Source organism: Sciurus carolinensis, chromosome 2 (genome assembly GCF_902686445.1).
Source record: "Sciurus carolinensis chromosome 2, mSciCar1.2, whole genome shotgun sequence".
Taxonomy (NCBI): domain Eukaryota; kingdom Metazoa; phylum Chordata; class Mammalia; order Rodentia; family Sciuridae; genus Sciurus; species Sciurus carolinensis.
The window spans coordinates 28,774,561-28,787,843 of NC_062214.1; the positions used below are offsets into that span (position 1 = coordinate 28,774,561).

General features: G+C 39.2%; 1 protein-coding gene across 2 annotated transcripts in view; it reads right to left on the bottom strand.

The window, feature by feature from the left end:
* The window catches only part of Dnaaf9 (dynein axonemal assembly factor 9), a 152,795-nt gene that overhangs the window by 71,584 nt on the left and 67,928 nt on the right, over positions 1-13,283 (bottom strand). Inside the window, exons 10-14 of one of the 2 annotated variants that reach the window (XM_047542050.1) lie at positions 12,902-13,037; positions 8,552-8,633; positions 6,846-6,900; positions 3,766-3,850; positions 2,373-2,449 (exon numbers count right to left, since the gene is read on the bottom strand). In XM_047542050.1, coding sequence (XP_047398006.1) covers positions 2,373-2,449; positions 3,766-3,850; positions 6,846-6,900; positions 8,552-8,633; positions 12,902-13,037 — 435 coding nt within the window. Of the gene's footprint in view, positions 1-2,372; positions 2,450-3,765; positions 3,854-6,845; positions 6,901-8,551; positions 8,634-12,901; positions 13,038-13,283 lie in introns of both variants that reach the window. The other variant, XM_047542048.1, reaches the window with a different exon arrangement.

Below are 13,283 nucleotides of genomic sequence, written 5' to 3' on the forward strand. Positions count from 1 at the left end.
TTCAAGGCCACACAGCAAGTGTGTGTTATCCTAACTTTACACAGATTTACCTCAGCTATTTTAGATACCTCTTCCAGGGTCTCATGCCATCAAAAAGTGTGGAGCCAGTATCTGACCCCAGGTCCTGCCTGTTGGATCTCAAGGGCTATCTTGACTCTTGCTTCAGAGCAAGAGAAAATGCCCATTACAGATTGCCAGTGGCCCTCTACTGGCATGAGACTTCTGCCCCTCAGCCTCCATGTACTGTCCTGATCCTTCTGCTCTTCACCAACTTGAATCAAACTGCCAGTCTTGTTCTACATCCCAGCAGAGGCCATATCTCGGCTACTCACATTCAGTTGCTATGGAGCCACAGGCAGGGCCAGGTCTTCAGAGTTGAGGAATAACCAGAAAACCCTTCTGGCTTACTCTTTGTAAAATAAAGTTTCTAAATAGTGTAAGCTGAATTTCACGCCTTAACAAGTACTAGTTAGTAACACATTAACTTCAGTGTACATTCACAGCTCCCTTCACTTTTCTCTCTAGGGAGATCTGTTAATGTGATGCAGTGTTGAGTCCTCAATGTAGTAACCTTTGTAGAGGGAAACGAGTGGGGCTCTAGATGAAGGACTGTCCCTGGGACTCTCCTCCCATTACTCAGTGTTTTCTCCTTATGCCATCCTCCAACTAGAGTGATACACTCAGGCTTAAGAAGTTTGGGGATTGAGAAGTGGCCTGGACAAAATCCTAAGACAAAGGAGAAGTAGAATGACTATTTCAACCAAGTTCACTACAATAGTAACTAAGATCTACATGTCTAAACACTCTGAAAGGCAGGCAGTCTGGCAATGGAGTTGTGGCTCAGTGGTAGAGTGCTTGCCTGGCATGTGTGAGGTCTTAGTCACATAACACCTCAAATTTTTCTTGGTTGTTCTTAGCACTTTGATCCTCTAATTTCAACAAAAATCCTGGTTGAGGCACCAAATATAAATAAATAAAATTAAAAAGATTCACTGACAACTAAAAAATATTTTAAAAGAAAAAAAGATAGGCAGTTTCAGGAAACAGATACAGAGGTTGCCTATCTTGCCTAACATGGCATAGCCAGAAAGTGAAGGAGTTTTCATAAACCAAGGCCTCACAGGAATAGACAGTGCAGAGCAGCACTACCTGTCCTCTTCCATGGCCAAAATACTAAGACCCAGAACATCCAGGGGAAAGGAAATCTGAAGCAAATTGTAAGCCTTGTACCACTAAGTTCCAGATCTTCTGGAGCTGCAGAAATAGAATTCTTTTTGTTTGATCAACTGACAGATATATCTATCAAATGCTCCTTCTCATTATCCACGGTTGTAGGCATTAGAAAACATGGGTCATGGAGTGGAGACATGATAGCACATCCCAGAAATGTGTATTCATTCTTCCTTCCTTCCTATCTATCTATTTTGCAGTGCTAGGGACTGAAATCTATCTATTTATTTTGAAGTGCTGGGGCCTGAACCCAGAGCCTTGCACATGCTAGGGAAGCAAAGCTCTCTACCACAGCACCATATCCTCAAGCTCCAGAAGGTTTTGTTTGTTTGTTTTGTTTTGTTTTGGGGATTTTTTTTGTTTTGTGTTGTGTTTTTAAGGTACAAGGGAAACTCAGGAATGCTCTACCACTGAGCTACATTCCCTAAGCCCTTATTTTATTTTTTAAATTTTGAGATACAGTCTCATTAAGTTGCCTTGCTGGCCTTGAACTTGCAATCTTGCACTTCAGCCTCCTGAGTTGCAGGGATTACAGTATTCTTAAACTCTCGAATACTGATGTCTTCTGTACCCTTTGCATCAAAGTACACAAAAGTGATCCTCCTGTGGGGCGGGGGTTAAGTGAACTGAGTTCATGAAGATTTAGCTCTGGACAAAGCCCATATAAGGGATGCACAGCGACATGCTGGGAGATGTGATGGGAAGGTTGCAAGAAGTCATATTTCTAGATGACCTAGACCCACGACGCAGGGTTTCTATCACCTAAGAGGTAGACCAGGCCCACAGCAAGTCTCTTCTAGGCAGTGATTATCAAATCTCTCTCAGGTCCCTGATTTTACCTTTCTAATTTTATTTTGAAACTGGACCTATGAAGTCTCCTAAGTTTCTAGTATGAATCTGTCTCACATTCTAGCCTCAAAACACGTACAACTCTTCCTCATATGGATCCTCTGTTTTTGGTTCTTAGTTTCTCAAATAAAGGCCTAATATAAGCATGAGCAATTCTCCTTCATATATATCATTATTATATTGGAACATTTCTCAAAGGGAAGATGGAATATAAATTACAAGAGACAAGAGTATTTTAGAAAACAAACCAAAAAATTCATTGTAAAAAAAAGAAATCATCGACTATTGCTTACCACAGGGCTGTCTTAAACTGAACCAGCTCAAAGGAATCTAACTCAGATACCAGAGTCTGCTCTGCTACCTCCTTTGCCTGTCAAAAAAATAAGAGAGAGAGAGAGAGAGAGAGAGAGAGAGAGAGAGAGAGAGAAAGAGAGAGAGAGAGAGAGAGAGAGAGAGAGAGAGAGAGAGAGAATATGAATCTGCTTTCAAGTAGTAAAAAATACATGTATTACTATAGGAAGGGACCTTCTAACAGTTGGCAGGTGCCCCCTATATAACTATTCTGTATATGTTAAGTCACTAAAGTATAAGCATCATGTCAAGGGAAACAGGTCCCTGCTTTCTTCAGGCTCACAGGAAAAAAAAAAAAAAAAAAAAAAAAAAAAAAAAAAAAAAAAAAAAACTGCTTTCAGGCAGGTGGACACCTGATCTGCCAGAGAGAGGTAAGCAGCTGGGGGTGATGCTGGTGGCATGTTAAGTCTGGAAAAGGGCTCCCCTCTCCCCTGACACTAGGAAAGGGACCGCTGCCCTTAGTTCCTGCCAGATATTAAGAATATTCTAATATAGTATATTCTAGTAGAATATTCTAGTAGCTAGAGTTACAAAAGATCAGTTAGAAAACAAAGGTGTGAGAACAGATTGAAGGACATTCCATGGCTTTGCATAGGCCCTCTGCTATGGTAGCAGTTAAAGGGCTGAACAATTCCCCATCAGTACCAGGATTTCAGGATTCAAGTTGAATGAGGAGGGGAGACAGCAAGGAGCTGGTGACTACGGCTATGGTCTTTCTCACATCTACATCACATACAACCTTTCCAATGTCAACTGGCTTCCTTCGGGAAAGGTCCCACTGGCATTGGGAGGCATCAAGCCGACTCTTCTCATCTACTTACTGGGTCAGATTTAGGAATCCAACTCAGCAAGGCAGGTTAACCATAAAACATCAAGGAAGAAAATGATCAGAGAGCAAGAACATGCATGCTTGTCTAGGAAAGGCAAGTCAGATTTTCTAGATTATAGTTGATTTTTTAAACACTGAATTATAGGAAACCAAACTCAGTAGCTCAAAACAAACTTATCTAACTATTAAAATTCATAGCAGAATAATCTATATTTAACTTCTAAAAGCATTCTGTTTAAACTCTTAACATAACGATGTACTACAGAATGACTTTAACATAACCAGATGTCTACAAAGAAGTGCTGATTAGCTGTCACTGATAAAACAACAGCAGCATGGCTATAGGCAACAGAAGTTCAGCACTCCACAGGCATTTCTGCCTGGTGCCATTGAGGTCCAAGTTCACACAAAAGTGAGAACTCCAAGATGTTCAAAGACAAACAAATGGATAGAATGCTTTAAATTAAATAATGACCATAGAAAGAGAAACATGGTATTTAAATTACCTTTGTTAGACTGGAAGCTTTAGCATAACATGCAATGCCAGCCAAAACAGCCTCAATAACAGCAGCATATATCTGGGACAAGAGCCTACTTTAAAAACAAAAAGTAATTGTTAACTATAGTAATGTAAGTTTTCATCATGAGTTGCATGCATGTAAACAATATCTCTAAGGAAATGATTTTTAAACAGAATGAGAAAAGTACAAAAAATGGAACTCACTGAAAAAGGAAAATAACTTATTGAAAAACAGAACTCTTAAGTCACATGCCTGTTTGATTTATACTTTACTCTTATTAAATCATCTTAAAGTCAGCTCCTCTGAACTCTGCTCAAAAGTCCAACCCTCCCTTAGTAGGCTCCCTGAGCACTATATGTGTAGGAGCAGCTACCCACAGATCAAGAATCCCTTCAGTGCAATGATACACACTTGCAGCTTTTCCAGGGACCAGTCACACCACACCTTCATGTTGAACACTGGCTGCTACAGAACCCCAGGGAAGGAGCCAGTAGGGAGCAAGATAGATTTTCTGGTTGAAGAGAGTTAAATACAGATTAAACAAAGGCAGGCTACTCTCTAAACAGCCTGCCTGATCAAAAGAATAAAGAATGCTTCTGAGGGGATCTCTCACCTTCCCCTAAAATTTTGGTCTTTCTGATTTTTCACTTCCCAAAGCCATTATAAAAAGGTCTTCTTTGCTAGACTGAGACTTCCACAAAGGTCTTCAGAAAACCCAAATCTGGTTTCCTTTATGGAAGGGTTTCTCAAACTTGGTATTTTGGGCTAGATAATCCTTTGTTGTGGGATGTGTGCAGCATCCCTCACCTCTACTACTTGACACCAATAGCACCTTCCAGTTGTGACAATGAAGTAGCTTCAGACCTTGTCAAATGTGCCCAGGGTTGGGGAACAGGGGTATGAGGCAGAATTGCCCTTGGTAGGGAACGACTGCCTTACAGGAAGGAGGCCCAGGCTCTTCTCAGTTAGGATACTTATGGAGAAAAGGGGCTCATCCACAAGGCAAGGGCTTATCCCAAAAGCAAGGGGAGGTGCCTGGCAAGGAACTGACATAGTCTCACAAAGAATATGTCTATTTTTAAGCCTATGAGCCTCCTATAACAGAAAGAGGAAAGCAACAGCAATCCAAAAGTGGACAGAAACACAAAAGTAATGTGGTCTAATTCTCTTAGACCACAAGCAGAGCCTCTGGAGGTAAAGTAGGCTGTATAAGGGCACAGAAATTCATGGCATTCCTGAACTCAGGTCTACTCTCAGCCTGGTGCCTTTCTGCTGTGACACATCATCCTGCCATCCTCTTCCTGCCATCCTGAGTTCCGGCACCATACTTCCCTTTCACAGTCAAGGGATTTTAGTCAGGTTGAAAAAGAAAAAGGGGAGAGAGTGTTCCATAGTAAAATGACAGCTTCAGAGAGTAACATATCCTGAAGATTGCTGGCCAGAACAGAGGGTCTGCCTAGTAGGAAGGGGCCTGGCCAGGGACACTGTCAATGAGTTTTGCAACTTCCAGATGAGACCAGAAAAATTCTCCATATTACCACACTTGGATAAAGTTTTATAAAGGTCAACCCCAAACATATGTAAAGATATCCCCTTCCCTGGCTTGACTCAACCATCAGTCCAACACTGGTCAGCTTCCCTTCCTGGCCTTCTCTTACACAGATTCTAAGAGAAGAGCTCAATACACAGGCCAATACCTGGTTACTGACCCTTAAAATGGCTTGGGTAGTACTGCTGTTTCCTTCACTATGACTCCACAAGGCCCAAGTTCCACGAGCTCTGTGATTTACCAAATCTCCTGATTTGGGTACAAGTACTTCTCAAAAACAGGCCCCGATGCAGGGCACCAACAAATTTGGTTTAGGCACAATGTCTAAGGGTCTCCAGAATGAGGATCCTGGGCAGTGGCTAAGCATATCTGTTATGGAAGCACAAGCAGGCACAAAGCAAGACTACATCCACCAACATATGAGAAAATGGTTCACTTGCTGCTAGTGAAGAAAACCTGCAAAAAGTCTATAAAGGCATTATAATTACAGTCTCATGCTCAGCCTGGGGTTGTGGCTCAGCAGAAGACCAGCACTTGTGAAGCACTGGGTTCAATCCTCAGAACCACACAAAAATAAATAAATAAAATACAGGTAACTTTGTCCACTTACAATGAAAAAAAATTCAAAAACAAAAATCTCATGCTTTACTGAACGAGCTAGCTGAGCAACCACAATTACAGTTAAGTAAACCTAAATGCATATTGTTTTTGTTTTTGTTTTTTGGTCATTGTTTGTTCGTTACAGAACAAGACTCTATTGGGACTTCCTGAAGGGAGATGCAACACTTACCTGTGCTATGCTTTTCCTAGTACAGCTTTGTGGGCCCTGACCTAGAGATTCTGATTCAGTGGATATGAAAATGAGTAAGGGGAACCTGTATTTAAAAAGAGATCCTTAGATAATTCTTTCTGGCTTGTCACGGCTGGCCTTTAAGAAGCACTGGTGGTCAGAAGAACTTTATTATGATCATATTTCTGAAGGAGTATGCTTTCTGGAATTCAGTAGTTTCAACACTAATAACTTTATTTCCTATCTTTGGTTTTCTGCTACATGTAAAGAGAGGGGTCATCATTAGTAGGGCCTTTCAGACTGCAGCTCTGTTCTACCAGCCTGGGTGTCAGGTTCAGAAAACATACTTCTCAGGCCACATGGAGTTTCACAAAGAATCTTCCAATGTATTTCAGGATATTTTACTTTTAGATAAGCCCCCAATTAAAAATGCACTATGCAGAAAACATATGAAGGGAAGTTATGTCATGTAAATGCATGGGTGTACAGATAGGAAGACTCTGAGTTCCAGAAAGAAGAGCAGATGGCAAAGCTGGCAGGGTCCTCTGAAATGGATTCCAAGCTGACAGACAGGTGCTGGGGACCACCTGGAAAACTATGTAGCAATGTCCACTTCATAACTAGATGTCCTAATCAGTGATGATCTCAATAGGAAGTATATAGAACAGTCACAACTGAGAAATGTGATTTTAAAAAAGAAAAAATAAGATAAATATGAAGACCTACATTTGTTCAGTTTTCTTGGGCAGCTTGTCATTCTTTCGCAGCTTGTCACTGCCACCTGTAAAAGAACATGTTTTAAGAATGTGACCAGAGCACAGAATATGCAAATACTATCCAAGGAAGTAGAAGTGATCTATCTATCTATCTATCTACCTACCTACCTACCTACCTACCCTACCTACCTACCAACCATGTTAACCATCATTGAAGCTAGAGGTGCTCTTCCACTGAGATACAACCCCAGTCCTTCTTATTTTTTCATTTTGAGAGAGGATCTCAGTAAGTTGCTGAGACTGGACTCCAACTTGCAATCCTCCTGCATCAGCCTCCCAAGTAGCTAGAAATATAAGAGTGTGCCACCTTACCTGCTTAATTTAATTTGCAGACATTATCAAGAACTATATTTTTCTTTTAAGTTAAATACAGTATAAGCACAAACAACAATGGAACATGGCTTCTCCCATTATCTTCTTGGACCTTCACCCTGACATTTCCTTTTACATCCCAGTTAACATCACTACTAAACACAGGAGATGTGCAGAATCTTAGGCTCCAGAATGTTTATACTTTTAACTTTTTAAACTTTGAGGTAAACAGGTTCAGTTCTGTTTATTTTCTTAATTATCTGACTCGAGATAATTTTTTACAGGAACAAGACTCTTTATTGGGACTTCCTGAAGGGAAAGGTACTTTTCCCGAGTTTCCTGGCTTATCTGACAACACCCAGGAAAAATATTTGGTTTCTGATATACTATCTTCTGGGCTCACATTCATTCTTTTTTATTTTTTAAAATTTTTTTTAGATGTTGATAGACCTTTATTTTATTCCTTTATTTATATGTGGTTCTCTTTTTTTTTTTTGCGGTGCTGGGGATCAAACCCAGGGCCTTGTGCATGCAAGGCAAGCACTCTACCGACTGAGCTATCTCCCCAGCCCTTAATATGTGGTTCTGAGACTTGAACCCAGTGCCTCACACATGCTAGGTAAGTGCTCTACAACTGAGTTGCAAGCCCAGCCCTGCATTCATTTTTTTTTTTTAAATTAAAAAAAATTTTTTAGTTGTCAATGGATCTTTCATTTTCTTTTTTCTTTTTCTTTTTTTTTTTTTGTTATAGATGGACATGATACCTTTATTTTATTTATTTCTATGTGGTGCAGAGTATCAAACCCAGGGCCTTGCACATGTCAAGCAAGTGCTCTACCACTGAACCACAACTCCAGGCCCCCACATTCACTCTTTCAGTTACTCTCTTTGGATGCTGGCAGCTTCTGAGTACCCCAGAAAGCAGAGCCTTTTTGGATAGTGCTACAGCATGTGCTGACTTCATAGATACCCTTCTAGTATGGTCCTTTGACACTTTTCTCACAACGGAACCCAGCTGAGTCATTCACATTTCAACTGTCGCCCATATCTTCTGCTATCTCAAACTAGATCTTCTTCATTTTGGTCTTCTGACACTGAGTACAGGGTCTTACACACAGTTAGACCTCCAATCCATAGATTGAATCAATGGTTTTTCTCCTGAAATATTTTGTGAGTAATATGTTAGACACAGCAACTTCCGAGCTACAATCAGAGAGAGAGTCAAGAGTCCCACAGATTGGTATCATAAATTTCTGAGCAAAGTAATGAATCATATGTTAACTTCTCATTCATGGGAGAAACCTTCTACTAGGTAAGTTGATGAGATGATTCCCAGGGACTTACCCAAGTAAGGAATGTGAGTAGCTCCAAAAAAGTAGGTTCTTGAACATGCGAGAGGTCCCTTCGGTGAGACACACTGTGCTACCTGCATGTCAGAAAATATTAAAAATAAAAAAAGGAGCAGAGGCTTAAGTATGAACTGCTAGAGAAACAAAAAGCATATAATCAATGGATATAAATTTTATTTTACCAAAACATTATTTTTTTTTAAAGAAGTACAAGAGATCACCTTTAATTTTGCTTTTTCCAAAGGTATCTTCTGTGTGTGTATGTAGGGTCCCCCTGCTCCAACCTTGGCTATAATGTGAGGCTGCTGTCAGTTACTCAGTTAGCTTATCATGCTAATGAATTCACAACTCAGATGAAAAAACAGGAAATGTGCTTGAGTTTTGACTGTCATTAATATTCAATCCAGAACTTTCACATAAAGGCCTTTGCCCACATGACAGGCAGAGACAAGGGGGAAGCTACAAATTCAGGAAATCCAGGTCCCCACCTTCATTTGGATTTCATCTCTGTATATAGCCCTTGTAGAAAAGAAAGTAAGTTCTTCCTAGGTTTTCAGATTTATATTATTTTTCCCTGTTAAGTTATGCATTTATACAGAGTACAAATGGATGTCCAATATCTCATGCGCATTCCTAGGAGAGCAGGTACAAAATACAAAAGTGTATCATAAAAACTAAAGAAATGTAAATTAGTATAATATGTAAAAAGTAGGTGAATATTCATGAGTATTCATTCCTTCTATTCCATTTAAGGAAGTCACACCAGAATACATGGCATTTTTCCATAATACCATGAATCCAAGTTACAGTTTTGAAATGAGAACTTCCTCTATCTATAATTTACTGAAGTGAATGTGATCAATATTGCCATGACAATGAAGGAAAACTCATGTACCTATTCGTAATTGTTGGCTAATATATTTAATTATCTAGAGCTTTTCCTTAAGCATGTTCCTTGGGTTTCCAAGTTTTTCTATACTAAAGGTTTTTTCTTAAAGGTGCCATGTGTTTTAAGTCTGCATCCTTAGGTCATATCATAAATTTGGGTCAGCACATATTAGCATCAGATTTACTGAAATTTACTTTAAAAAGCAAATCGATACAATTTCATATAGAATGTAAAATTGCTTAAGTTATCTGGGTTTGCAGATTTTACATGGCACTTACTAATCTGTAAATTATTCACAAGTCACACAAATATGGAAAAGATGAGTATATTACCTTAGACTACAGCTGTTTTTTTCTCTTTACATTTTAGTTTATGAGGATTTTACTGATTCATCATCTTCAAGTTCATTGATTCTTCCTTTGAATATGACTTGTCTATTAATAAACCCATCAAAGGCATTTTTCAGTTTCATTACCATGTTTTTTGGTTCAAGTATTTCCTTTTGATTCTTTATTCTTAGAGTTTCCATCTCCCTGCTTAACATATTCACCTATTTCTACATATTGCCTTCTTTTTCCATTAGAGCCCTTCACATATTAATCAAAGTTATTTTAAATACTCTGTCTAGGGCTGGAGATAATAGCTCAGTGGTACAGCACTTGCATAGCATGTGCAAGGCCCTGGATTCTATCTCCAGGACTGCAAAATAACAAGTTATTATCATCATTATTATTTTTGTCTGAAAATTAGAAAATTTTGATTCTAATGTTTGATTCTAATGGTTGCCTTATCTTTTCACACAATGGTTTTTTTTTTTATTGTCTTTTAGAAAGACTTGTGATTTTTTTGTTAAAAGCCAGGCATGTTTTATCAAGTAATAGAAACCAAGGGAAATAAGTCTTTAATGTGAGAGTTTAAGTTAACATGACTAGGAGTTGGGTTCTGTTCAATGTTTTCTGTAGTTCTAAGTGCCAGGTGCTTTGCATTCCTGACTGTTCTTAGAGCTGTCTCTATTGTTATCTTTGGATTTTCCTATGAATTCCCCCTTACATAGTCTGTGCCTTGCAGCTCTTCCAGCAATAGCTACCTAATATACTGCAGACCTTTGCAGTGGTGTAAAGGGGCAGGGAAAGCATTCTGTAATTTTGTCTCGGTCTTTGAGTGGGACTGTATCTCCAGGCTTTGACCTTTATAAGTGTTTCTTAGCTCTCTTCCCTTTCTGGCAGGTGAGACAGGAAGGCTAGTGTTACAGAGTCAAAGAAACACCGTTCTCCTAAATGTAATAGGGTTTGGGTAAAATTGTTTATCCTGGAAAGTATGTCTTTGCTTTGTTATTATCTTTCTTATATTTCAAAACAGTTACTCTTCTCTTTGCCCTGCCAGTCATGAGAGAATTTTTCTTGTTTCTTCACCATGTGAACCTGTGAGGGTTCTAGAAATATAACCCACAAAAGTGTGAAAATTCTGTGTCTCCCAGGAGTTTCTCACTCCCACACTAGTCCACTTTCAAGTCCCAGAGTTTCACTACAATTAACATTTAAGTGATCCCACCAGTATGCAACACCAGTGGTTTCTGCTTCAGGTAAGGAGACACTGGTTGTGATTCTCTGGATTTACCTGTCTCTTCAGATTTCACAGTGGGAGTATGTCTTGAGACCTTAGTTCTCTAATGAATCCATGAGAAGCCACTGATTTTCAGTTTGACTTTTTTCTTGTAAATATAGGGATAATTTCCAAGTTCTTTACACATTAGAGCTGAAACTGAGAGTCTTCTCTGAATCTTATTGAAATCTTATGTGTTAGAAGGCCTCCTCCAACACTGCTTCAGTGGTGAGCAGGAGGACCTGCCTCCTCATTACTACCAGGTAGGAGTGCAAGTCCAGGTTCTCTACTCAGCTGCTACTGACACCTGGCATGTGTGTGTGGGGATATATCTGTAACAGCTTAGGTTCCCTATTCTGCCTCAGCTGATACCATCCCAGCTTTGGAGGGTGACGAACACTATGGGTAAAGAGGGGACACTTTGTTACTGCTCAGTGGTGATAAAAATAATGATTCCCCATTGGCCACCTGTGATAGTCCCCTAAGAAGAAGCCTCTTGTTATATTGCGGAGTGGAAGTTCAGGCTCCCCACTGGGCCTTCTATTACATTATCCTAAGCAGAATATGGGTGGGGGTGGCACCTCACTCCAATATGGCAAGTGAGGATATCTAGGGTCTTCACTCAGCCTTGGTGGGCAGGGGTAGAAGAGAGATGTACTTTTTTCTGCAGGGCTTGTGTAGCGAGCAGTTATTATCTTCAAGTTTTCTGTCTTACTAGGCTGTACCTTTTCTGGTCCTCTGAATATCTCTGGATATTCTCGAATATTCAGTCTGTATATAAGAGGGGGGAAAAAAAAAAAAAAACCCAAAGAACTCACCACCATTTTATTTCTTTTATCCCGAGGTCTTTAGTCATCCTGCTTCCTTCTCTCTACCTTTCGGAGTATGCTTGTATTTGTTTTATATGAAAGGTCCCAGGTTTTTGATTGTATTTAATGAGAGAGAAAGCATGTATACACCATACACCATCTTTGTAGAAGCAGAAGTCAGAATTGTCTCTATGTTTTTTATTTAATTTGTGTACCCAACAAATAATATTACATAGAGAAGCCTGTTACATCTGGCATTTTCTGTGTATTCCAAAAGTGCTCTGGGGTTTAAAATGGGGTCTGAGCCCTCCATTGACAGAACAGCAAGGTCCTGAAAGCCCATTCTTTCTGGTAGCTCTATATCCTGAGCTGGCTTAGAGGCAGTTCTGGAATCATAACTCAGACTACACTATATATACCTGGGTCACATGTTCTCCAAATCCAAATTTAAAAAAATAACAATACCTACAACCCTGGTCTTCCTGATAGCCAGAAATATTCTGAAAATATTTAACGTTCTATTAAGATAGCATAAACATTTTCATTCATTAGAGTTCCCACATTCAAGTCTAATTTTTCCTTTAAAACAATGCAGCACACAATATACTATCAAAAGTAGAAATCTTCTCCCTGGCACTCTCAATAAGTAAACAAAGGTCATCAAGGTTCATGATCTTGAATATAAGCCAGAACTTAACAAACTTAGGCTTAGAATGACTATTTTCAAATTAATCTGAAATTAATTTGAAATTGCTTTTAATCTTTTTTCTTCAAATACTTCAAAATTAAATGTTTTCAAATCATATCTAGTACTAATATATATTTATTTATGCTATATTTATAAAATATAAATATATATAAATATTACATACTTAAAAATAAATATTTATTTTTAAATAAATATAAATGTATTGATATGTATATAATATACATTATATACATACAGTCAGTTTTCAATCACTTTTCACTTTAAAACAAACTTCAGACTCAGGGTTAAATAAATCCACTAATTGTCCAGCAGGCACTAGGCAGTCCAGCCACTCACCATGTGTTTGGCAAAGCTCCCACCAGGACCAGTGCTGCGTACCAAATGCCCTTCAGAAGGGAAGTTAAAGTTGCCAGCATTCAGGTTTTCTCGGGTGGAGTGATTACCAAAGAGAACAAATGGCTGCCGGTTAGGGCTAGAGCAGCAAGCAAAAACATGTGATTAGAAGAGATTCCTGGCCAGGGCAACTTCCTATGACCTGAATGAGTTCTTGGATTTTTCTGATTGATGTCCTGCAGGGTGAGCAAAGTATAGTCTACCTAATGCCCCTGGCTGGTTGGGAAGGGATGCCAGATGTCTCTGACTCTTTCTAGTGACCCACAGGGATTAGTCATGAGGGACATAAATACATTCACACTAGGCTTATATTTTCAGACTACCC